The sequence below is a fragment of the Mauremys reevesii genome, linkage group 3 (assembly GCF_016161935.1).
Source record: "Mauremys reevesii isolate NIE-2019 linkage group 3, ASM1616193v1, whole genome shotgun sequence".
In the NCBI taxonomy this organism is placed as follows: Eukaryota; Metazoa; Chordata; order Testudines; family Geoemydidae; genus Mauremys; species Mauremys reevesii.
The window spans coordinates 161802186-161830140 of record NC_052625.1 but is presented as its reverse complement, the minus strand read 5'-3'; the positions used below and the strand labels follow the sequence as shown (position 1 = coordinate 161830140).

General features: G+C 37.6%; 1 protein-coding gene across 8 annotated transcripts in view; it reads left to right on the top strand.

Annotated features, from left to right (window-relative positions):
• Positions 1–27955, top strand: part of PRIM2 (DNA primase subunit 2) — a 282728-nt gene that overhangs the window by 193042 nt on the left and 61731 nt on the right. For all 8 annotated transcript variants that reach the window (XM_039531668.1, XM_039531670.1, XM_039531667.1 and 5 more), the window contains 2 exons: positions 1475–1547; positions 6359–6544. In XM_039531668.1, the coding sequence (XP_039387602.1) occupies positions 1475–1547; positions 6359–6544 (259 nt within the window). The remainder of the gene's footprint in view (positions 1–1474; positions 1548–6358; positions 6545–27955) is intronic.

Below are 27955 nucleotides of genomic sequence, written 5' to 3'. Positions count from 1 at the left end.
TCTGTTGTCTGGAAATAGAGGGTAGGTTTTCCAAAAATGACAGTAACCCCAAGAAGTTTGACCAATTCTTTAGTGTCTGCCAAAAACAAGACTAAAGAAGTAAACAAGGGTTTGTTTTAACTGTGGTTTAAACAGAAAGAGTACATTGTACTACAGTAACATCATCTCTCAATTGCATGTTTTATACAAAATAAAATATTGCAAGTACCAGAGAATAAATAGTAACATCCAACATTCTCTCTTAGCCTTATCCATTCTTTTTGGAGTTAATCACTGAGTGCCTGATGATATTTACAGCACTAATTTTTGTCAGAAGTTGTCTCCCTGAATCAGCATTCCACAAAATGTTTTATTCTTATGCAATATTTTGCAACTTCATTGAGTTTAAATCTGATGCTTGCAAATTAAAACTTTACACAAATTTTACTTCTTTTCTTACTTTTTATATCCTCTGTCTCACAGCTGAAAAAATCTTGTTTTCAAAGATCAAAAAAGAACAATGCTTGATTACTGAATGCATGTAGAATCCTCACCTTAACTCTCAGTTCTTCTAAATACACAATCATGGTTTTAATAGTGGGTATTCTAGTGGGTATTCTGTAACATCTCTTAGTACAAATGTTCTAATTTTTCTCTGTTAAATTCAAAACTGCATACAATCATTGTCTCAGTAGCCCCCAAAAGATTCTTTTCTTTCAGCGTCCAGTGGGGTGCCAAAAATCCTTACATTCCTAGTGAAGCCTGGATTTTTTAAAAATATGTTTCTAGTTCTGTCATGTAACTCAGACATGTTTTTAACTGTTTGGGGTTTTTTAGAATTTGACAGCATCCACAGAAATGCAGTTGGGACAGTGAGCTACTTGCTGAGCCTGTCACTCTGTATGTGTGAGCTATCCCTGTTGCCAACTCTACCACAGAAGTAGAGAAAAAAGTTGAATTTCATCATCATTGCTCTTCTCTTCTGCCCTGCAATCAGATTAGGCTGATACCCGCACACACCCTCCTCAAAGGAGCATGCATTTGAGATTGCAAATACTGCTCCAGATGCTTACATTTAGTTTACCTCAACTTTGGTACTCTTGGTATTATTTTCAATATTTTAATTAGTTTTTAGTGACTGTTCCCTTTTTTTTGTAGGATGTGGTCACCAGGGTGTCTCAACACTTTCAAACTCAGCACCAATATCTAAAGATTGAAGACTCTCGCCGCCCCCCCCCAAAAAAAATAAAGGAACAACAACAAAAAAATCTGTATAGTCTTGATTTTAGTGTTATTTTTAATTTGGTTTACAAAACAATATGTAGATAACTATCAGAATGATTTTTTTTCTTGTCTATGGTTTGGGTGTAAAGTTCTCAGTTCCTAAATTTAATTTGCTACAAAAGTAGCAAGGTTATCTATTCCTGCATTTATGAAAATTTCTTTTTTTTTTAACTAACTTGACTAAACAGCTTATTTCCTTTTTTTCTTTCAGCCATTCCTATGTTGGCCCAGATTACAGCATACAAAAAAATATTGGGAAAATTTCATTAGAACACATTGATGCTGTAAGTACTTTGTGCTCATCATTTGGTTGCTATAAGCTCATTGTTGCCTTTCACATGTATTTTTAAAAACAATTAACAGTTCATCCCACCACCTCGTAGGGTATGACTGGCCTTTCTTAAAAAATTCTTTATTCTCCCTATCCATAAAAGCTGTGACTAAACTGTCTGCTTTGTCTCTTCAGTAGTAGTTCTCAAACTGTATTTTGAGAAAATTGTGTATTTCAACAAAATTGTGTCACATAAAAGCTAAAATGCAGCTTGTGAGAAATTAGAGTGGGACTATTTGTGAGTTGGTGTTAATTTTTTTTAAATTTTACCTCCCGTTTTTCTTATTCATTTTATAGTCTCTTTTGTCTGCATAATTGGTCAGTTTTCCTGCTTTTTGGTTTTTTTTCAAATAATTTTTTTTTTAAAAAATATGGATCTATGAAAGTTTATTGTAAAACCTCAGTAATTGGCAGAAGGAATCAGGAACAAGTGGGGGTAAGTGGCAGGAAATTTGGAATTTTGCCTAAATGCTACATCAGAAGAATGAATCTTAGGTAGAGAGTTTCAGCATTAGAATTAAATGCACCTCGAAAACCAAGATTATTGACATCCCCCCTTTTCATCCAACCGGTTTGAAACACCTGAGTATGAAGACTGCAATATATCACCTGTTTCAAATTGTGTAATTGATCTCCCACAGAACAAGAAGGTTTAGGCTTCTACTCCATTCTCTTCTCAGTGCCCTAGGATTTCAAAGACAAAGGAAAGCTCTATCAGAGGTCCTTGAACAGATTCCTCCAGAAGCCATGGTTCAGGATGGAAACCCTAAATTCCACCATAGCAGCAATTCCAAAGGAAACTTTTTCTGTCATTAATTTATCTGTAGAACACTTATCTGCACATTGTTCTATGAACTTCCTGGAGAAGATACCAGATTCACATACAAAATATGATGTTACCGGTATGCTGCTTTTACTTTTTGGACTACCTGCCTCTCTAAGGATGTTAACTAAAGTGCTAGTAAGCATTGTATTTTCCTCAGGTAGAAAAGGGTTCACCCATACCCATTCCAAAACAACCTGCTCATTGGAGCACTGCTCCTGGAAATTGCCCATTGTGGAATAACATGGATTGGCCGACTCCACTAAGACCCAAGTGATGTTATGCAGCTGATATTACTTCTGGGAGTTATAGATATCAGTCTTCACAGAAATTTTGTTCCTATCAAAGGGCAGGATTCAGAAGCTGGAGGCCAAAGGGCACAATGTCATCCATTCTTCGGTGAATCTATCTTGGCTTTGATGTCTTGAAGCAGAATGAAGGTCTCTTCACCAACATACTGTTGTTAGTGAGATTCCACATATCTTCTCCAGAAGTTTCTTATTATTCCTGTTCTCCTTTGTCCCATTGCCAAGAGGTACTCAGAAGGCCAAGTATGTTAGAATCAGAGAGGGTTTGTGGAGAAAATCTATGCCATCTTAAAGAGCCAGCATATCCTTCAGCCTGCGCTGCTTCCCGCAGTCCCCATTGGCCTGGAACGGCAAACCGCAGCCAGTGGGAGCTGCGATCGGCTGAACCTGCGGACGCTGCAGGTAAACAAACCATCCCAGCCCGCCAGAGGATTTCCCTGATGGGCCGCGTGCCAAAGGTTGCCGATCCCTGAACTAGATTCTCATTCTGGCTATGCGCATCTAATTTTCTTTATTCCTCAGTGAAAAGGAAAAAAAACCCAAATCTATTTTCTCAAACACTGCATGCAAAGAGGAAATAAACATCATAGCAGCTGGTGAAGAGAACAAAGGACAATCCAGGAAAATGGAGTCTACAGCCCAAGGTCTTTGAATGGAGAGTTGGGTCCTGAGTTGCACACCTGTCAATGGACCGTTTTGCATCCAGAACTCTGTAGAGAAACCAAAGTCTTATTCCAGAGTAATAATAGGCTGTAGCTATAATAGTGGACTTTGTTCCCTGGCCAAAAATATGATTGTCGTTTTTTTACTGTTCACGATTCGTTCCTGAATGGACAGACCGATGCGCACACACAAGAGAGACAAGTATTCCCACATTGCCTAAGGAGGTCCTGGTTCTAATATCTAAGGGTTGGTCCACACTACAGCTGGAAATCGACCTAAGTTACGCTACTTCAGTCGATGTAACTTAGATCGGTTTACAACGGTGTCTACACCATGCTGTGTCAATGGGAAACGCTCTCCCACCAATTTACCTTACTCTTCTCGGTGAGCTGAAGTACAGAAGTCGACGGAAGAGTGCTCTGCCATCGACTTAGTGGGTTTTCACCAGACCCGCTAAATCTACACCTCTGCATTGATCACAGCGGTGTCGATCTAGCCATAAGCATAGACATGGCCTAATTCAGGCAACAACAACTCAGTTATGCATTCTCTACACAAGGATCTGCTCCTGAGGACAAAACTGCACCCAACTGCAGAAAAAGTTAAACAAATTACATGATATCTGAGAGGTATCAATTGAAATAAGATAATCAAATGTGTTTACAATACACTTTCGTTTAGCTTTGAGAAAGTATTCTAGAAATGGGGCATCTTCAAGGGGCTAATCTATGTTTTAGGGCATAGTGTAAGCAGTAGGGATGGATCCAGTCAATGCAAAGGCAAAACAATTTTTTTCCAGATTTCCTACTGACAAGTTTTAAAATGGGCCTAAAACTTACCACTGTAAAATTCAAGTGGTAGTCTTTTCTCACTAGAGACAGCAAGCTGACGCAGGATTGTCCTCTTAACTAGATGCAAGAAGATTTCTTACAGCTGCTGTACTTCTTAAATCCACATTAATGGGGAAAACTCCCTCCTGGGAAATAAATCGTGTATTAAATGCCTTCCCTAAGCATTTCTTTGAGCCCTTGTCACAAGTGCCCATAGATTTTCTGTCTTGCAGCATTACTGCACCCCTCGTGAAGGGAAAATTGTGCTAAGCGTTAACCTTTATTCCCAGGATAAACTTTGTTAGAAGAAATTATTTTGTTTCCACCTTTTTTGCCCACCTGCAAAAACCTTCAACTCTGGCATACTCTTGATGTGAGAAGTACTATACAAATCAACACTGAATGCAGTATCCAGTTCAGGAAAGCTCTAGCTCTGTTGGTCTAAAACCCCCATCATAAATTAAAAATAATAAAAAAAAACACCCTACATCTACTGCTAAGGCTTCACTCACTAAAGTAGTTTCAGAAGCTTTCAGAGAGACAAACAGTTTTTTCTCTCTTGAACTGTTGTTCTCTTTCATTCAGAGCCATGGAAGTTTCATGACCTGAAGGATTATACCAACATACAAAGAGAGATGTAGGGTAGCCACCTGGTCATGTTTTTTCACACCTTTACTATGTTTTACTAGTTAAATGTGCAGATCATCTCAGTCTTTGTCATGGGAGGAAAAGATTTACATTCTGTGCTCACCCAGCAACTGATATATTTATTTAAAAATATCTTTCTTCTCCCTCGGTCTCTCTGACCCCTCTTCCTGGTGACACACTGCTATTGAACATCCCATTTTAATGGATCTGTGGACTTTCCATGCAAAGAAGAATAAGAACATTTTTTTTTATCTTACCTGAAAATTTCCTTTCTTCTAGCAGGAAAGTCCCTAGATCCAACCATCACAAGGTTATAATTCTGGGGAATTCTGGACAATGTTGGCACAAGAACAAATGGGTGTAAACTATCCATGAATAAATTCAATCTGGAAATTAGAAGACGGGTTCTAACCATCAGAGGATTGAGATTCTAAAAGAGCCTCCCAATAGAAGTTGTGGGGGCAAATTTAATTAGTTTTAAGAGAAAGCTGGACAAATTTATGAGTGGGATTGTATGGTGGGGTTTTGATGGTGGGAGATAGAAGGGTGCCTTCTGGTTTATGTCTGATGTTCTTGTAATCTCATACTTCAGGGCTTCAGCTGGCCACCTGCAATGATCACAGGGGGATTTTGTGTGTAGATTTTTGTCATCATCCTTTGAAGAATCAGAGATGGCCACGTTGGGAGATGGGATACTGGACGGGGAGGGCCAGTGCTTTAGGTGGTACTGAGCATTCTGTCTCTCTCGCTCAGGTGCTTTGCTGTCTTATTCTTGCTCACGTGCTCAGGGTCTAACTGATTCCTATGTGTGGTGTCAGGAAGGAATTTTACCCCAGGTCAGATTGGCAGCAACTCTGAGTTTTTTTTGTCTTCCTCTGTAGCATGGGATGCATGTCGCTTGCTGGAAATATGTGGGTATATTGCATGTAATCCATTCTCTACCATTGCAGGGCCCTTGTGTATTGGAGCACCTGTTATCTGTCTGTGGCACATAGTAGTTTAGTTTCCTGTGGTCTAATTTCAGTTATTGGGTTTAGTGTGCTGGTGCTGAGTGATGGTAGCTTGTGTTGACAGGAGGTCAGATTAGACGACCTGGTGCTCTCTTCTGGCCTTAGATTCTGTGACTCTTTGATGCTTTAACTGTCATAGACTCCTTCATTTGCTTTGGGGTACAATCCTCCAAGGAGCTACAAGCAGGCGTAAGACCCATTGTAATGGTTCTGCAGGGAGATTTTTTGCTGTAAGAAAGAAAATTATCAAATACACTTTTGTTACTTAGTAGCTTTCCACTTGTGTTACTCTATTTTATGTTTTTGTCCTTGGAAGACTTACTAGATTTAAAGGGTCAAGGACATATTTGAATTATCTGCAATCCAGTGCATTTTATTTCCCACAGCCATCCAAGTGGAGTTAATTAGTAATCCCAATAAACATATATCCTACCAGTTAATTTGCCAGTCTGTCTTACATACATATTTTCTTATTCTTGCAGCTTTCTGTTAAATCATTTCCTCTTTGCATGAGACAGCTGCACAAAGCCCTGCGCGATAACCACCATCTCCGTCACGGAGGCCGTATGCAATATGGACTGTTCTTAAAAGGCATTGGCTTAACACTGGAACAAGCTTTGCAATTCTGGAAGTCTGAATTTATTAAAGGAAAAGTGGATGCAGACAAGGTAAGTTTTAAAAACAAGGCTAAATATCAAAATGCATGGATTTCTTAATAATATACTCTGTGCTTCATACCACACTTCATTATTAAATGGAAACTATTTTACTAAACATTAGTGTAAAAACTAGGATAATGCACCTTTCTAAGTACTTTTCTTCTTTTGGGTACAATTTTGCTTTTTAACAAAATGTTGTTATCTTTGTTTGTCTCAACCATTGCAATGAGGCATGGGAAAAGAGAGGCAAGTCCAAGGAAAGCCATGTTCTAAACCAAATAGAGCTTTATAGGTTAGAACTGGCACATTGTATTGCACCACTAACAGCTGGAAAGCCAGTGCAGTTCAGGAAATGAAATGGCAGGAAAGTTGCCATATTTTGTACTAGCTGAAACTTTGTAATAGTCATTATTATTATTTGTATTCTCATAATGCCTAAGAGTCTTAGTCATAGACCAAGACCCCATTGTGCTAGATGTCATACAAAAAGGTGGTCACTGCCCCCAAGAGCTTACAATCTAAGTATAAGATAAGAAGCAGCACATGGATATAGACAGATGGGGGAAGAAAAGAAAATTCTCTTTCCTATGACACCTAGAAAACACTTAACAACAGTTAGGCCCCTGGTTCCTCTGCCTATCGTTCTGACCAAAACTGTCTCATTGTTTTAAGTAGGATAACATGTTAGTTTTGTGGATATTTACAGAAAGCTTCTCCCATGGGTGAGGGGCAGCATGGGAGAAAGCATGAAGGAATGCTTGTTTGAAAACATAGTAAGTGGGTGATGGAGGCTGGCATCATGGAGCTATCATTGGGAGTTGACATTCTGATAGCGAATAATAAATAAGTAGGATGGGGTAGAGCCTTATAAGTGATGGCAGATAATGTAAATATCATGCAATAGAGAAGGGGGAGCCAGTGGAACACAAGAACATAAGAATGGCCATTGTGGGTCTGGCCATGGTCCATCTAGCTCAGTATCCTGTCTTCTGACAGTGGTCAATGCCAGGTGCTTCAGAGGGATTGAACAGAACAGACAATCGGGTGATCCATCCCCTGTCATCCACTCCCACCTTCGGGCAATCAGAGGCCAGGGACACCCAGAGCATGGAGTTGCATTCCTGATGATCTTAGCTAATAGCCATTGATGGACCTATCCTTCATGAACTTATATAATTCTTTTTTGAACCCCATTATAGTTTTGGCTTTCAGACTATCCCCTGGCAACAAGTTTCACACGTTGACTTTGCATTGTGTGAAGAAGTACTTCCTTTTGTTTGTTTTAAATATGCTGTCTATTAATTTTATTGGTTCTTGTGTAATGTGACAGATTAAATACCACTTCCTTATCCACTTACTCCACAGAATTCACGATGTTATAGTCTTCTATCATATCCCCTCTATATCATCTCTTTTCCAAGTTGAAAAGATCCAGTCTTTTTAATCTCTCTTCAGACGGAAGCTGTTCCATTCTCCTAATTATTTTTGTTGCTCTTCTCTGTACCTTTTCCAGTTCTAATGTATCTTTTTTGAAATGGGGTGACCAGAACTGCACACAATATTTCAGATGTGGGCATGTCATGGATTTATATAGTGGCGTTATGATATTTCTGTCTTCTTATCTATCCCTTTCTTAATGCTTCCTAAGAGTCTATTAGCTTTTTTGATTGCCGCTGTATGTTGAGTGGATATTTTCAGACAACTATCCACTGTGATTCCAAGATCTCTTTCATCTGCTAATTTTGCCACCTCAGTGTTTACTCCTTTTTCCGGATTATTTATTTATTATGTTCCAGTACAGACCCAGGGGAACTCTATTTATCTCTCCCCATTCTGAAAACTGACCATTTATTTCTACCCTTTGTTTCCTATCTCTTAACCAGTTATTGATCCACGAGAGGACCTTCCCTCTTATCCCATCATAGCTTACTTTGCTTAAGAGCCTTTGGGGGGGCCCTGTCAAAGACTTTCTGAAAATCTAAGTACACTATACCCACTGGATCACTCTTGTCCATATGCTCCGCACCAAAAGTAAAAGGAGCAGGGTGGACTGATTCCCTCTCCAGTACTTACTTACTGGCACATGGCATGAGTCAGAATCCTCTAGTTTCCAGAGCTGATCCTTCTGTTCTCCTGCAAATATTCAACCTATATTATTATCAGTTTTTTTTATTGTTTGTTAGTGTTTCTTAGTTTCCTGGTTAGTGTTAGAATCTCCACCCTGGAGGATTTCTGTAGACACTTATGAAATGAACAACCATTAGGGATTTTTGTGTGTAGTTTTGCAAAATCTTGGACGTTTCAAATTATGCAGATTGTGAGTACATTGAAAAACAATTCTACCTTATATCTGAAAATAAAGGATGACAAGTGCATTTGTAGTCTCTAGTGGAAAAAGAAATCACCGAAGGAAAAGAAATAAAAATCACTTTTTCTACTGACGGCCTGAAAAAAAAAATTGGATCAAGTCAACTGATCTCCCTCCTTCCTTATCACTGAACTATGGCAGGGAAATCAAAGAGGACAAAGTAACTTGCATGATAAGGGTGAAGCTTAAGTACCAGAGAGGGGTTTAAACCAAAACATGAGAAATCAAAAATCTTTTGGTGCTGTCATGTCCAAGCCACCAAAGCTAAATGGCTTTCCTCAGCAAGATGCTCAACTTAAAGTATCATGAAGATGGAATTTCTTCAGGCATATTTCCCTGGAAAATACATATAAGAACATCACTTTGTCTTCTCTTAATTTCTACCTGGCAGATCTTGAGCAGGATCCACCCATACTAATAGCACTAACAATATTTAAAAGCTGGCTATGGTTCAAAAGAATTTAATGTTTTTGCATAACAGCTTTTAACATTGCTAACACCTAAACTGTAATTTTACACATTGTATCAAACTCCTCAGATATCAAGCTGGATAAGCAGAGGGTTTTTTAGCTAGTCAACAAGAGCTCTGCTTTTCACATGTCCACCTTTAATTTTAATTACATAATTTGTTCAGTAATTAGAAATAGTCTTGGCCACAGGAACCTTAAAGGTGTGTTTTAGGTGTTGAAAAATGTAACATTTTAAATTGTTAATAGCTTAGCTTTTGTTTCCTCAGACCTTAGTCCTAGAGGAAGAGTCTTCATGTGTGTAATGACTAAACTTGATAAATCAGATCATGACAGTGTCATATGTTTATCAGTTTGTTACTAAGCTACTGGATGCATTGTAAATTACTTTGCCTTAAAGGAAGGAGCCAATGCAAAACAGAGATGCAATTCATCAGCTAAAATGGGCATGTGTGATTTCAGAAGGCAAATGTAGAATTGTAAAAGATACCTACTGTACATAGCTATAGATACTGATGAAATGCATAATATGAGTATGGACTCTTTGGTATAGTTTAGGTCTTTGACATACAAGTAGGATCCACACTTGGAAGTTTACAACAAGGAAGAGATTTATTTGGTACAATTTATAATCTTTGTCAGAAGAAAGAAAGAAAGTTGTGCCATTTTCAGCTCTTGATTAAAATCTTTTTCAGTGAAAAATAGTGCCATGGTATTACACTCATGTATTCTTGGGATAATAGGAATATAATGTCCCATTTTGACCTTTCAAAATGCTGTGTTTTGATTTGCTTGTCAGTATGTTTCTTTCAATGTTACAGTCTTCTTAACTGTGGAAAGAGAATGGAATGAGAGGCAGTTAAGATACAGAATACTGAGGAAGATCAAAGTAGTACAACATACTTGTGTAGTTCAAAGCACATAGCATACATTAATATTTTTAATGTTTCATCATTATTGCATCAGAGCCTAACAAGAATGCTGAAGTGGTACATATTTAACTCATCATCATGACAATTCAGAGACTGTAATCTGCATATCTTCATATTTTGTATCTGCCTGAAGGTGTAGCTACTGCAATCTGAAAGGCTACATATTTCCAGTGTCTTTAGAAATATTTTAGAATACGAGGAATTAAAGCATTGTATCACAATCCCAAAAATAGATATTTCAATAAAAGGTATAGTGTATATGACTGAGGGTCAGATTATACCAGCATTACAAAACTTCATAGATTTTTAGGCCGGTCTATACTAGAAAATTTAACTCTCTGTTTAACTACATCAATCAGGGGTGTGAAAAATCCATACCTGAGTGGCAGTGTCAAGCCAAAATAAGTCCCCAGGTAGACAGTTCTAGGTCAACAGAAGAATTCTTCTGTTGACCTAGCTACCGCTCTCAGGGAGGTAGATTACTTATGCGATGGTAGAATCCCTCCCATCCTGTAGGTAGTGTCTACATGGAAGTGCTACAGCAGCCCAGCTGAGCTGCTGTCGCATTTTAAGTGTAGACAAATCCTTAGATTCATAGATTTTAAGACCAGAAGTGACCATTAATTATCATCAGTCTGACCTCCTGCATAACATAAACTAAAGGACTTCTTGATAATTTCTGCATCAAGCCCATAACTTGTATTTGATCTATAGCATATCTTTTAGAAATCTTGATTTACAGCCTGCAAGTGACGGAGAGTTTGAATTGTTAATGGTTAGTAGCACTTTTGGTGCCTTATTTCTAGTCTGAATTTGTCAAGCTTCAGCTTCTAACCATTGGTTCTCATTATGCCCTTTTCTGTTGGATTACAGAGCTGTCTACTATAACAAATCTTTTCCACATGTAGGTACTTCCAGACTGTGATCAAGCTCTCAGCTTTCTCTTGGATTAACTAAATAGACTTAGCTTAGTATCTCAATATAAGGCATGTTTTCCAGACCTTTAATCATTCCAGACCTTTAATCTGTAGCTCTTTTCTGAAGCCTCTCCAATTTTTCTACATCCTGTTTGAATTGTGGGCAACAGAACTGGAGATTGTATTCAGTAATGGTCTTACTAATGCTATATATGGAATACCATCTCCCTATTCCTACTGGATATTCCCCTGCTTACACTTCCAAGAATTACATTTGCCCTCTTAGCTACAGCACTGCATAAGAACATAAGAACGGCTATACTGGGTCAGACCAAAGGTCTGTCTAGCTCAGTATCCTGTCTTTTGACAGTGGCCAATGCCAGGTGCTTCAGAGGGAATGAACAGAACAGGTAATCATCAAGTGATCCATCCCCTGTCTCCAATTCCCAGCTTCTGGCAAACAAGAAACTAGGGACACCATCCCTGCCAATTCTGCCTAATAGCCATTGATGGACCTATCCTCCATGAATTTATCTAGTTCTTTTTTTGAACCTTGTTATAGTCTTGCCCTTCACAACATCCTCTGGTGAAGAGTTCCACAGGTTGACTGTGCGTTGTGTGAGGAAATACTTCCTTTTGTTTGTTTTAAAACTGCTGCTTATTAATTTCATTTGGTGACCCCTAGTTCTTGTATTATGAGGAGTAAATGTCACTTCCTTATTTACTTTCTCCACACTCATCATGATTTTATAGACCTCTATCATATTCTCCCCAGTTGTCTCTTTTCCACACTGAAAAGTCCCAATCTTATTAATTGCTCCTCATTTGGAAGTTTTTCCATACCCCTAGTCATTTTTGTTGCCCTTTTCTGAACCTCTTCCAATTCCAATATATCTTTTTTGAGATGGGGCGACCACATCTGCATGCAGTATTCAAGATGTGGGTGTACTAGGGCTTTATATAGAGGCAATATGATATTATCTGTCTTATTATCTATCTTTTTCCTAATGATTCCCAACATTCTGTTAGCTTTTTTTTTAAACTGCTGCTGCACATTGAGTGGATGTTTTCAGAGAACTATCCATAGTGACTCCAAGATCTCTTTCTTGAGTGATAACAGCTAATTTAGACCCCATCATTTTATATGTATAGTTGGGATTATGTTTTCCAACGTGCATTACTTTGCATTTATCAACATTGAATTTCATCTGCCATTTTGTTGCCCACTCACCTGGTTTTATGAGATCCCTTGTAACTCTTCATAGTCTTGTTTGGACTTCACTATCTTGAGTAGTCTTGTTTCATCTGCAAATTTAGTCACCTCACTGTTTACCCCTTTTTCCAGATCATTTATGAATATTTTGAACAGCACTGTTCCCTGTACAGAGTTGTGGGATCCTGCTATTTATCTCTCTCCACTGAAAAAACTGACCTTTTATTCCTAACTTTTAACCAGTTACTGATCCATGGAGGATCTTCCATCCTATCCTATGACTGCCTACTTTGCTTAAGAACCTTTGGTGTGGGACCCTGTTAAAGGATTTCTGAAAGTCCAAGTACACTATATCCATTGGATCACCCTTGTCCACATGTTTATTGACCCATTCAAAGAATTCTAATAGATTGGTGAGGCATGATTTCCCTTTACAAAAGTCTTACCCAGAAATTATGTTAATCTATATGTCTGATAATTCTCTTCTTTGCTATAGTTTCAACCAATTTTCCTGCTACTGAAGTTAGGCCTACTAGTCTGTAATTGCCAGGATTACCTCTAGAGCCTTTTTAAAAAAATGGTATCACATTAGATATCCTCCAGTCATCTGGTACAGAAGCTGATTTAAATGATACACTATGTACCCCAGTTAGTAGTTTTGCAATTTTATATTTGAGTTCCTTCTGAACACTTGGATGAATGTCATCTGGTCATGGTGACTTATTACTGTTTAATTTATCAATTTGTTCCAAAACCACCTCTATTGACACTTCTGTCTGGAGAGATACAAAAAGACGGGTGACACCTGTCAAAGCGATGGGCTAGGAAAATGATCTTTTCATCAGGATTCTGAAAGTCTGGGAGTCTATAAGGATACAAGTGGAGCAAGATTGCATTTGTCCAGGCTGGAGAAAAGGATATTGCAATAATTGAGATGTGAGATGATGAAAGCCTGGTAAAGAGTTCAGCTGTGTGGATGAATAAGAGAGGCCATATCTTAGAGATGTTATGCAGAAAGAATTTGAAAAATTTAGATATTGTCTGGATGTGAGGATTGAGGATGAAGTACGAATTGAAGATGGTGCCCAAGTTACAGGCTCTGAGTGACAAGCAGGATGGTGATGGTGTCCTATGTGATCTTTTTTAAGGGCTCATCTACTCTTGAAAACTTACCAAATAACTATCCCTGAATAATTATTTTAGTATTAGCCTGTGTGGACACTCTTATTCTGGAATAAGTTTTTCGTTTTCTGATTTAGCTAATCCCTTTGGAAGTGGATTGTTATACTGCAAAAAGGCACTATTATTCTAGAATAAAAGCATCCACCTAGTGGCTTATACTAAAATAACTATTTTGGAATAGTTATATTGGTAAATTTCCAAGCATAGTAAAGTTCTAAGAGTGGTCCTTGATAGAACGCATTGTTAATAGACCACCTGGAAATGGAAATGGCTTGGATGATTGTAGCAAGTCCAGTATCATCAAGGAAATTCCACAACATCTTAGCTAACTGCAAATGAAAATATGGTCTGTATCACCAATGCTGTCTCTGAATCCAAAAACAATTGGGGCTCCAAATACTCAAAATCATGAAACAAATAAAGCAAGCAGTCACTACCATTGCCAGTTCTTGTCACTTCCCCCTTGCCAGCATCATGTGTCTTTTCTGGACTGAGTCTTAGCTAGGTCATGGCTAGGTCCATTCCTCATGGACTTCGCTATGGTGCTGTCATCATAGAATCTTTAAAATTTATTTTTCACAACCCTGTGAGAAGAGATACTATTATTATCCCCATTTTACACATGGAGAACTGAGACACAGAGATTAAGGCCAAACATGTTAAAAGTGGGTACCCAATTAGAGATGCCTAGAGTCAGATTTTTCAGGGTATTTAGCATTATATAGAACTTTATAGGTGAAGAGCATGACTCCTAGTGATTTCAGTTGCAGCTGTGAATGCCAAGAACTGTGAAAAGAAGGAATTTTCACTGTCCAGACATGATGAAAGGGAAACAGAGCTAAGTTTTATATGCCTATTGTTATCACGGTGTCCCATAATTCTTAGTGATAATCTCCAGCGGCCTCATATAGATATCATACAGGAGTGGCGACAGAAAAGTGGAACCCTCTGGGACGCATTTGAGTCAGTTGTTAGAGGTGTTAGTTTGGACTTATAAACTTTCCTTTCACCAAGGAAAGGGTCAAATAAGGAATGTTGTCTCCACACTGTTTCCAGTCCTGAAATCATATTGATGATTTCAGAAAGCCAGAAGAATCCTCATACATTTAATATGAAAATATAGGTAAACAATATTCTTACTAAAAATTTACTCAGTCTACCTCATATAAATTACTTTATGATGGAGTATTATGTTTTATTATAGGTGGTGCAGATAGTGATGCCTATAGTTAAGGTTATTGGACACTTTACATTATAAGACCCAGTTTTCAGTTACCGGTACTTATAATTTTGCAAAAACTTACACCATTCCCGTTGAAATTTCTTATTTCAGGTGTTTGTCTCTGGCTGAATTTTTTCTGGGAAGTTACATCTAAAATGTTCAAGCCATTTCCAAAAATAGATGACAGAAAAAAATTGTCCATGTTTAAGAAAAAATGAAATAAAGAATCTTACAACCATTTTGTTGAGAAGCTGTAGAATCCCATGCTTTGCTGAGGGGATACCCTGGTGTCAGGGATGTGTTTTGCGATCCCTATGAAAATTCTCCCAAATTTGGGCAAGTTTAAGCCTCTGAAAAATCTGTTTGCCCATGGTCAGAAGAGACATGTTAGTGTTTGGTTGCAAAATTTTCCAAAGATTTCATCTGCACTGAGCATGCTCCAACCCAAGGCTATAGGGGCTGAGCATGCCTTTCTCTCTGATGGTTTCTGCCAGCTACAGGGGGCCAATGTGTATTGGACACAAGAGCAGGGAGACTATCTCTACCTTTCCTGTATTCTAAATACTCTGACTACAGATGCCCAGGCATTGTGGAAGAGAAAAAAGAAGCTGCCTTACTCGATACACAAGGGTAGGAGCTCAGAGAAAAGGAGGTTACGAGCAGGAGCCAGGCTGGGGAGGGGGCCAAGAGAAGTTGGGCAGAAGGGGAGAGTGAGAAGTTGGGGGGAGCAGAGGCAGAAAGGTGTGTAACCGCTAGAACACACTCCCCTTGGAAACTGGATTAAAACCCAAGATTCCTCAGTCTCAGCATTTCTTTTCTGTCTAGCAAATAACTGAGATACTCACTGGTAAAGTGTCTTTCGTCCATCCCCCTGTAGTGCTACAGTTATTCTGTTAGCTCAAGTAATAGAGGACTGTGCTGTGGATCTAAAGATCGCAACTCTGCTGATGACCCATGTGGGAAATAATAACAGTATGAAATTTTTGATTTTTCAGTGTCAAATTTTAAAAAACTTAGGAAATTACATCCTAAAACACCGAAGTTAAAAGAACACTAATGTTGGAAAGTCAACTGCTCAAAAGTTAGAAAATGCCAGAATTGAGATTGCCTGTGCAATCTTAATTTGGTCCCTTTGTGGACATGTATTTTGATGCATGCATTTAATTAACTGATCACATGCTAGTTTTTCCCCACAGTATCCCCACCATATTCAGTGCACAGGATGGTCAGGGCCTAGGGACTAAATTTGGGTTTAATGAGGTTGTCTAGAAGACTCGCGCCTCATTTGTTGCAGAAGTTGGAAGACGTGGTAAAAGAGGCGGGGAACTGCAAGAAGGATGGTTTTGTGGATAATGTTGAATGCAGCCCTGTCGAAATTGATTTGATCTCTTCCTGTGGCACATAGTTCCTGTATGATGCTGGGCAAGTCAGGTGGAGCCACTGTTTTCACTGGAGTCCTCATTTTCCAGATACACAACATGAGACACAAGGGGTCTGATTTGTAGAGGTGCTGAGCATTCACAGCTGCAACTGAAATCACTAGGAGTCATGCTCTTCACCTATAAAGTTCTATATAATGCTAAATACCCTGAAAAATCTGACTCTAGGCATCTCTAATTGGGTACCCACTTTTAACATGTTTGGCCTTAATCTCTGTGTCTCAGTTCTCCATGTGTAAAATGGGGATAATAATAGTATCTCTTCTCACAGGGTTGTGAAAAATAAATTTTAAAGATTCTATGATGACAGCACCATAGCGAAGTCCATGAGGAAATTAATAATTCTGTATTCAGAGCAGAGTTTGGATGGTGTGTGGTAAATAATGCATGGGGCCATACTTGGAATGACGGGGATAAAAAGAAATATTGAATAACTACACATTCAGTGAGCACTGTCTGCCCTGTGTACTGAATGAGGCAAGAGTCCTGTGGAAAACAATAGTATATGATCATGTTATTAAATACTTTAGCATAATGCATATTCACCAGGAAGCCGAATTAAGGTTGCATAGGTAACTTTAATTATGGCATTTCCTACCTTTTGAGTGGTTGATTTTGCAATCTAATGTTCTTTTAACATACTGTTTATATATAAACCTTATTCCGAATAAAAATGCTCACTCAAATAGATTCTCGCATATTTTGTTCTTGTTATTTGATGTTTGAGTCTTGATGAATAACTTTGTCAGGTCCTTGTTTTTAAAAGAAAAGTGAGAATTAAATATCTGCTCTGTTTATAAAATAGTTCAGGAAGTAAGGAATTAAAGGGAAGTATGGATGCTGACCATGTAATGAAATAAGAGGAAAATATATAGAACGATTTAAAATGAGGATTTTTGTTTTCAGTTAGACAACATACTTTGTAGTGGAAATAGTTATTACTATGCTTTCATTGTTTTCAGATTTAGCTATATGATCACTCTCTGAATGACAGCAGCAGAGACTTGAAGGAAGATGAGATATCAAAGAACAAAGAAACGATTGAAAATTAAATCCATTTCTTTGGGGCATTATACAATGTTTATTCCTTTAGCAAATAGTCTGGAATCAAGATTTTGATATAGATAGATAATTTTTAATATACAACCTATCACAGTGGCTTTAACTCTGTTGTCCAAGATTCCTCTTTCCCTTTGCCACATAAGTTCTAATTAGAAAATATATTATTTCTGCTCACGCTGTTCACTGTACTATAGTATGAAAAAAGCTCAATTCTTTTTTTTTATGAAGGAAACATCATTTCTAGTACATGGAACATTTACCAAGTAAATTGTACAGAAGAGGTTTTATGATATCTCCAGCTGTGCACATGATTGAGGAAGACCAAATACTTTTATATTGTAGAAAAGCATGGCATTTTTTTTAGCATTGTGTTAAAAGCACAGTATATTTAATCTACAGTTTAACATTGTCCGAAGAATCCTTAAAGAATAAGGTTCTCAAAATAGTTTTTTGGGTATTCTTATGCATATATATACAGTTGGTTATTTTGAAATATGTGCATCTGCTTTTACCTTCTTTCATTTGCTTGAGTCTAATTGAAAGATTTTTTTATTATTAATTTAATTATAACTAAAAGAAGTGGGTTCTAAGAAATAAATATGATAGTATAAATAGAAAATTCTTAAATTTATTTTAAAAAAATCTGCCATAAGTATTCAAGTGCCCAAGAGAAATTTGGGATTTAAGGAACGTAAAACAATCTATTATATCAGGTCATTTTTTATAAGAAACCTATTTATTTGGGACTCTGCTATGAATAAATATAAAAAATTCAAACAATCTAGAAAATAAGAATGTAGGAAATGTGGAGTCAGTAAATTTTGCAGATGATTCACCTTCAGAACTTTCAAACAGACATTCCCTAGTAGTTTTATATGAAAACAATAATTCTTCTGAATCAACATAATCATAAAATAAATATGATTAACAAAGCAAAGCTTTGCAAGTGTATAAAAAAAAAGTGATGCAATCTTTAGTGATTAATTCAGATTTAAGCATCAGAACTTTCCTACTATGAACTTCAGTCGTTTTCTACTTTGAACCTTTGATAGATCTAGTAAGTGTGCAATCTGTAGTTCTTGTAACAAGGTGGTTTTGGCTCATGTTATACAGAGGAAACAAGAGCTGGTCTGTGGGAAGGCAATTTTTGAGCAGAAGCAGTTGATACCCGAGGAGGAAGCGATAAAGTTTCATATTGAAATCCTTCTACAGAGCAAGTGCATGGCAGAGAAGGATGAGAAGTAGGGGACTCTGGAAGTGGAGGTGACTGCCTTAAAAAGGAAAAGACTGTGCCACGGTGAAGGGTATAGACAGTAGAACTTGCTATGGGGCTGGGCAAGGTTTTAGGGTGCAGATGTGTGTAACAGTGTCTGCCCCTTTAAGAGCTAGGGGGCCTAGAACCAGCTAGCTTTGCTTGTAGGCAAAGACCCTTTTTAGAAGCAGGTATTTGGCCCTGGTAGAGGGTATTATTAGACTCAGCTGGGAAGGGCTCAGCTGATTCCTCTATAAGGCTAGAAGAGCTGCAGGAAAGATTTTGGCTTCTGTGGCATTCCCTGGAGCAGAGGGGAGAAAAGCAAAAGAACTTTGGGTCCTTGCAGCTTGCTTTGGTCAGGGGAGTAGCTTCATTTTGGTGTTACATTGTGAGCTCAAAGGCTGAAAACTCACTCCTTCACAGTCAATATCAGGAATTGGGGATTTCCTGGGAAATCCAGATGAGAGAAACACACTTTTGTGTTCATTTTAATTATTTTTTTTAATATAATTTTGATCCTCCCTTCTGGTTATCTAAAATATGTGGATTACCCAATACATTTCCTGAGAAATTAACTTCAGCAGATCTTTCTTCTACAGTATGATCTACCAATCTTCTTTCTGTAATCTGATCTACCAATCTATGATTATCTTTGTGGGAATAGGGGGTGAAAGGAATAATCTTTTATGAGATCTACAAGTCTGTTGCTTGTTTCCGCAATCCAGGAATGATTAAACACTAGGCCCAGAATCTGTTCAGGCCCTTTCTTCACGGCACCACTTATTTTTCCAAACATGAAGCTTGCAAAGTAACACTAAAATGAAGCAATTTCCCTGGCCATAGCAGAACTTTGTTTTTGACATAGAGTTTTCACTACTACTGAATTGCTTGTACTCTAAAATCCAGAACCTGCAACCTTTGTTCAGTCAGACTCCAGCACCACCTGCCTGGAGTCCTGCTGAAATTAATAGAAATCTATTTGGGTGCAGAGGTCCACCTACATGGAGGCTGTTCCAGGATTGAGGCCTAATTCAGCTTTTTCCCCCACTTCATCTACATATTTCCATTAATTCCACTCTATTTCTACGTTCAAATGTATAACAGTACACCTTGGTTTTCTGTCAAAAGGCTCAAAACAAAATTCCATTGCCTATGTAGCAAGGGAGCTAATTTCTCAGAGATAGCAAAGGTGCAGAAACTGAATTTGGAGTAGTAACTGCCTCCTTATCAAGTCATACTGCGCTGTGTGCCATGGTTGTCAAGGGAAACTGTGTAGGTGACCTTGAAGAAAGAGGGTTTTCTTACTATTTCCAAAGGTCTGTAAGAAATCACAGTAGACTCAGCCATCACATTTGTCAATAGATGACCCATTTCCACCCCCTCCTTTTCATTAAGTAAAAGACTGCAAAATGGAAATTTAGTGCCACCTTTTTACCTCAAGGGTTATTTACATTTGTTTTGTTAATTTAAAAAATGACTATAATTCCAAAGAGAGTCTGATTAAAAATGCTAGGGAAAAAATACAAATTCCCCCTCCCCTCCCTGAGATATCTCCCCAATATCTATTATGATAAGAATTAATGCACCTGTCTCATCTCCCATGAGATCATAACAAAAAGAAAATCACTCCCTAGTAATAGCTGAAGTTGGCTACAAAGAAAAAGTACATTAGAAGCAAGAAGTAGAGTAAAGGCAGGGTCGGCCCCATTAGTCAATGACGGGAGTGGGGTGGGGTGGAGAAGACAATAACAGAAAATGTGGAAATGGCAGAAGACTGCCTCTTTTGTTTGTTTCACTAAAAAGTTAGTAGTGATCAGATATTTAAAGGGCTGTAAGCAGTTATCTGGAGAAGATGAAATACACTGGAAATCCAAAGGAAGGAGTAACTCGATAAATTTGTGTGTGTATGTTTTGGTTCACTTTTTGTTGACTTCAAGGAAGGGGAGATAATGAAGGGGGAACTTGAACATGGATTTGGGGTGGATTGGTGAACCAGGACAGAGATGCAGAATTTCTCTGTTTGGAGGAAGGTGCTAAGAAAAAAGTAGGAGGATGAAAAGATTGAGACATTGATACCAGCATTGGAGGAGGAGATCTCTTCAGTATGACCATATGTCTATATATTCCTCAAAAAACATGCAGGTATAATACGTTGATGGGCAATTTATTAGAACTAGAACAGAACTGAAAAAATATTCATATGGATCTTTTAATTGTTTCCCTTTTCAGTAATAACACATGGCTGGCACTGTGAATGTGTGTAGACCATTTGTGTTTGTTAGTGTCTAATTAGCTTTAGTTCTGCTAGGCTTGAGGATAGTGTATGTCTGAGTGAAGCCTATCTAACGCTTTTCTTTGTCCGCCTCTTGAGTTTCTGCACTCTACTAAAGTGTCTCAAATTCCTGTGACTATATCTAATTTACAAACTAAATGATGCCTTTATGAAAGTGAATTTTTAAATTAATCGTGGTAGCTGTTTTGTTTTATGCAGTTTTGTTTCATTGTAACTGGAATTTACATGTCTGCCTAAGTGGAAAACCCTCAACCCTGTGTATAAGAGATAACATTTATTAAACTCTTGTTTTAAACCTTTAAAAATATCCTTTCAAAATATTTTTTAGCTTAGAATGTATTTGTTAAATTATTTTCTTAAAATAAATATAAATCTGGAATTGGTATTTCTAGCAAAGTCAGAGCATAGTCTCTTTCATTTAAGTCACTTACGGTTTTATTGTTCTGAATTGTGTTGGGCTAATTTGGGCTGAATTTAAACACAAAATACATAAAGTTAGAGTATAGTGCGATATACAGATACAGTTCAAATTCTGTCTCAGGCTCATCTGGTTTATCATGGCCAGATTTTGATAAAGAAACACTTGTACTTTTGGAATTAGGGCTTTTTGAATGCTTTTATTTAACCACCTTGTGCTGTGGTTGATATTAGTTTTGTGATGGTAAAAGTTACTTGCCAGAGTAATTCCAAAGAACAGTAAATTTGGCTATGGTGATGTTTGTCCAGAAGTGTTTAAGATATTGTTTTATTTGGAACTCACGGTCTTCAGATGATTTGTCACTCTGGGTATTCAGAAGTAGGTATTAGCTGTTAGCCTGTCTCAAACTTAGGGGTATTGGTATTGCCCTGCTGTGACGTTGCAGTCTATATAATTTTATAAAAATATGCTAATGAGTGAATATAATATAACTGGAATATGCTTCATGCAAAAGGTCACTTGTAAGGTATCATTACAAAGCTTATAATCTATTGAGTGTGATCATTCTATTTGTAGAAATGTACCATTCTTGTATCTGAAACTAGAAATATGAAATATAACTCTAAGGGCCTATTGTAATTATGCAAAGTTGTGGGGTATTAATGGTGGTTTGTAATCTTGATGACTCCCATTAACCAGGACAATTGTCTGCAGATGGGTGTGTTTTACCTGTAAGTCTTCCTGTATACCTGTGTGCTGGCAAGTGGGCAATGAAGTCTTGCAATGACATGTGGTCATGTCACCTGGACTGGAATCCATCTTTAACCTGGTGTCTTTCCATTGAGAAGGAGGGGGTGGAAACCCAGAGAGGGAAAAAGAATTCCCGCCTTATGCAAAAGAGTGGGTGAAACAGAACAAAGAGGAGAGAGGAGCTGTCATGAAGAATCCCCTAGCTACCACCTGAGCTGGAACAAGAGCTGTACCAGGGGAAAGAATTGTGCCCAGGCCTGGTAGGTGTCCAGTCTGAGGAAAAAACTTACTGAAGCATCTCTGAGGGTGAGAGTATCTGTATTCAGTTTGATTAGACATAGATTTGCGCATTTTATTTATATCTCCATTATCCCTCACCCTGCCCTTTGAAGAGTCTACTTTTGGGTGAGGGAATTTTTAAGTCTTCCCTCCCTGTGGGTGTGTTTAAATTAGCTACTCCTCATCTTCTTCATTTTTTCCCTTCTCTTCATTTTCCTTAGTAATTTTGCATAATTAATCATATTTGTATATAGGAAAAGGCAACTGAACATTATTGTACAGGATGGGAGATCACTTCTGGATTAGTCTTACTGGGTTACCTTTTTCTGTATCATAAGGGGACCTATGCCATTACAAAAAATATTGAAACATATTGTAGAAGAGCGCATATTCAGGTAATACAAGAGCTTTGAGAAACAATATAAGGCAATCTCATTTCATTCGCAGCAATCTAGTCTCTGTTTTAATTTTACACTAGATCTTTCAGAAAATGCAAAATTCAGGTGCAATTTTATCATCAGATGTCCTCCTGAAAGTGCAGTGATAGCATAGCACTAAACAGATGAGGCAGCCATTATATAATCTACAATAAATAAGATCCAGTCTTTGTTTTATTAACAGAAGGAATGCTCGCCAGAACAGTCAGCTCTCACAGCACATTTCCGATTCAAAATCCACACATATGACTTCACCTACAGTTTTTTTAGAAAAATCCAAAACAAGGAGTTTCGTATTGTAATTGTATGACCTCACATTCTACTCTGCTGGCATCATCCCACTTCCCACTGAATCCATCTAATCTGTGACTCACAGATGCATTGTGGACATATGTGGATTTCAGAACTGCTATTTAGGTTGCTGCACATTTTCCTTAGCTGTTTGCTCTCTATACAGCACCATTAAAATCTCAGTTGTGACCCTTCTCACCCATCCCAGTTGTGACCCTTCTGCTTTGAGATTTCCATAAACAGTTTCTTATTGCAGTAGTTGGTCACAGGAGCTATCTGCACCATTGCTTCTCTCTAGATGGCGAGAAGATAAAAGATCTGGCCATGACTCCAAGTGGCTGCTTGAGACATGATGTATGGTTTCTGGAGTAATAGCACTCTAATGCTGATATATTCGAATTTAGGAGCAAAGCGGGAGGGGACATCTGGGGGAGAGGACACAGGTAAACAGACAGATGAGTCATGGATGCCTGTAAAGCTGTGTGGGATAGCAGTTGGAGGACTGCCAGAGTACTGTGTGGCAGCATTGCATACACACAAAATTAGACTGCCCTAATTCAATCTGCATCAAACTTAGTAGACTTTGAAAGAGGTCTTCAGAATTCACACCGAATAGGGAGCTAGTGTGCTTTAAGGGTTTGCATCATATGTGCGGAAGCATTTTCAATCCTCACTAATGCATTACTATTGACTAATCCCCCCCACCCAACCCCTCTCCATGTAGACAAGCCCTTGATTTGGCAAACCCATTCCAGTTTGATAAATGCATAAACTAAGGATTGGTTATTCCTTGCTGTACTTTAAGATATTTCCCAGAAAATTAAACTTGGCTACAGAAATACAGATGGGAAGAAAGTGAATGTACAGGAGAATATTTCTGTACATTGGCAGCTAGAATAGTCAATTTAGCACAACTGATTCTACTCACTAGGTAATCTTCAATCTTGTGTAATATAACAACACAATAATATTACCTGTAGACCATGCAGGAGCTTCAGTTGCAGTTGAGAGAAGGAGGAAAAAAATTTTTTTAAAAACACCCGGTACCCAGGACATTAAAAAAGGCTTGTGTGTACCTGTATCTTTCTCTTAAATCATTGCAAATTTTGGCTATAAAATATAACCATCAAAGATAAATTGGAAATTTTGTTATAATCTCACTGAGGACAGATGAAAATTCCCCTTGATTTTTGGTGATGAAAGTTGGTAACCTAATTCGTTACTGCTTACATCTGTGTGATGTAAATACAAGGTTTGTTACTCTTTTCCTTCCTTTATTTCTAGTTTATATTCTTCCTTTTAAGTGAAAATGACAGAACTATTTAGTAAGGATACAAATAAAAACTACTTTTGAATTTACATCAGAAAACTATTATATAATATCGCTTATTTGACAATGACTGGTCAAGAGTCCTACAACTGCAATGGTAGTGATGTTGCGAATCTGGTGTAGGTGTGTTGGTTAGGTAGTCAGTCACTTGGGACCAGCTATTAGAAGACAACACAATCACTTACTAAGCCAGTGTATTACATACTCCTCCATTAGACAATCTTGTTCCAAACATCTGTGGTCCACAGATGTTCAAGTCCCATCTGGCGTTCTATTTTGTAATGAACTGTGGTTGCATATACATGGAGACAACATAGTTGCCAATGAAGATTGAATGCTGAAAATTCAGAACTAAAACCACAGCCCTCTATACTTTAAGCTAAAGAAGAACTTTCAAAAGTGGAGGCTGTATCTTTGCCAGGGTCAGTCATTAGAGAGAAACAGGATTATGTGCAATAAAAGAGTATATTATATTCATATGGATTAGAATTACTCACAAACTAAGGTTTTTTTGGGCGGCCCTTATAGAGTAAGAAGAAACTTTTATGGAATGAAAATCACAATAGACTCTTAGTAATTACTGTCTTGTGATTGTTGTTCTGATGCATACTCAAACTATCACATGGATGATTTCATGTACATAGTTGGAATGAGAGTTTCAAAAACAACCATTGAAAACTATTCTACCTTGTTACTTGATTGAATTTTTTTTTTTTTGGTCTTTTGTTTTCCTGTACATTGTTTTGAAACTTGACTTTTGATTTTTCTGCAAGATTCTCTGTTTTTATTTAACCTTGTACATTTTAAGCAGTAGAAAGCTAAAATGACTAATGGTGTCCATTTATTTGTGGAACTGTTTGTAGTTGATAAATCTGAATGAACCATTAGTTGGTCACTTATTTTTAAAATTATAACGTACAAATCTGTCCAAAGCCTATTGTGTTTCCTTGCCAAAATATGTCATTTTATTTGTAAGCTTAGAAGAATGGTTATGAATGTAACTTAAAATGCTTGTCTGGAAATTCAAGTCTGATCTTTGGCTTTGAATTGTATGTTTCTATTGTTCTACTGGAAGTAAATTACTAAATTAGAAGGCCTGTCAGACATTTCTGTGAAGGCTATGATAGGACTTCAAGAAAATGTTTGTTCAGTCTTCCTTCTGAATTTTTAAATGTATAATTAAAATGCTGCATATAATTCAGTGGTTAGTCTTATCCCCATGAAATGTGTGTAAACGAGAATAATTATTCATGATAGCACATTATGAAAATTAATATATAAACATTAGACTTGAACAGATTGTCCTTGCTTGCATAAATTATCAAGGGAACTAGCTAGTCAAGTTTTTGATTAAATTATATTTTGGGTTAAACCCATCATTAGAATGAAATGAGTGCTTTTATATTTTTCTTCCATCACTGACTATATAAATTAGCTTCTGTAGAACTAATTACTATCTGTATTCCATTCTCATTACTTTGAAATTATCAGTTCAAACATAGTTGCAGTAAGGCACAGTATGTGAATTTTAAGTCTTTTTATGTGAATCATTTCCATTTTGTATTGAGAAAATTGACATGCTGATCACAAGCAATATCATGTGTTGTATGGCTACACTTAACTATCTGAGCACAAGAAAACTGAAAAATTATTTTGAAATGTTACTTCCATACCCCACAAAGGAAAATAGCATTTGAAGACACTTCAGTAACAAGATGCCATTTCTTAATAATAAAAATGATTTATTTGTGAGAAAGTACTGTTGCTTAAGAGTCTGATCCCTCAAGTCCTCTATTCACAGAACTACCATTGAACCTAGATTAAGCCCTACTTTTGTTGAATACTATTGTAAATAATTTTTAATGGAGCAATAACACCAGTGCACCTTTAATTTAGTTGGAATAAATGGGCTCAAAGAGTAAGAGGTGTGACCTTGAAACTGTCCAACATTAAACCGTTAAACAGGATTTGGGATTTGATATATAGAGACCTCAGCCTGCTTACAGCCATGGCAAAAGCACCTTAAAATATCTTTTATTAAAGATACAAAACAAAAGGAAAATAGTTAAGGATTTGAAAGATAAAGTATTGAATAAGGCTTTCACTTCAACAACATTTTCCCTTTCCCTTTAGCTGTAAAGCGTTTTTAGAAGGAAAACCTCCTGTTTGACAGTGTTGTAGATGGTATTAAAGATGGTAACTGCCTTTTGCGGGGAAAAAGAAGTTGAGATGGGCTGAGTCTGTCATTGTTGCTGTTGTTGAAGTCTGAGCCCGTTTCCTTGAAGACAAAACAAGGCGAACACACACAATAGGGGACTGAAAAGAATAGCAGAGATAGAAAATGAAGCTTCTGTTTCTAGTGCTGACTTTCACTTGCAACATCGCTTGTGGAAAAACACAGGCACAGCCTATGGATTTATCAGCTGCTTCGAGACATGCCTTATATCGGTGTCTGACTGTTTAGGGCATTGCGTTTACCTCCCTCTTTCTGGTCATAGTCTTAAATTTAAGTGTGTCAAAACATGCCGTCTTGACCACCTAAGCCATACTCTTATTAGACAGAATGAAAATGGAGAGGAATAGAAAAGACAAGAAATTGGATAGCGAAGGAAAAAAGTGCACTAGTGTGTGTGTGTGTGTGTGTGTGTGTGTGTGTGTGTATATGTATGCATGTGTGATAGTCTCACATCCCAAGTGGTGGTTGGGATGCAGCTGGAGGCGGTGGAGGTTGCTGTTTTGTCTGGATCCTTCTCTCTGGCATGGTCTGATTAGGGCATTTCTTGGGATTAGGACAAGACAGTCTAGGGTCCCAGAAGATGGTGGGGGTGGCCACATGACGGTGAAGATCGCTTATTTCCTTCCTTTGTATTTCAGTCTGCCAACCTTTTCCCAAAAAGTGTCCTTTTAATGACCAAAAAAGGGAAGTGGTTGGTGGACTAGCCCATCCCCTCATATTATCTATGAATTAAGTTTAACTTCTGACACACCAATTTTCATGAACTTCTGGTTCCACACTTTTCTTGTTTCATGACCTTAACATAATTCTTGAATTATATCAATAGGCCTTTTTGTTTAGACTAATTCAGTATTTGTCTCTGTGGAGAGTAATGGAAGGTGGAGGAACACATCAGAGCCCTAGGGGGGCTCCTATTAGGGCCTTAGTGGGGCTCTGGGTGTTCGCTACTTCCCACCACCCAACATAGACGTAATGAGGTTGAGTAGTGTCCGCAAAAGAGAAACTAACAACTAATTATTTCTTAAGAAAGGTTTTTAATTACTTATGACTATAAAGGCAACACAGACAGAATGTGCCTAATGACAATGTGCCTAATGATTTTAATTTTAGTAGCCTTAACCTATTTATAACTTTATCTAATCAATTTATAAACTTTTATTGACTTTTATGATAACTTGATGGTAACTTATACTGAAGACAGGCACAGTGGCTTGCAAAACTACTGTGATTTATAAACTACTCACTCTTACCAACACTGTACCTGTTTCCAGCAAGGCACAAAACATATGCAGTTACTATATATTGATTAAACTTATAGTATTAATACAGACT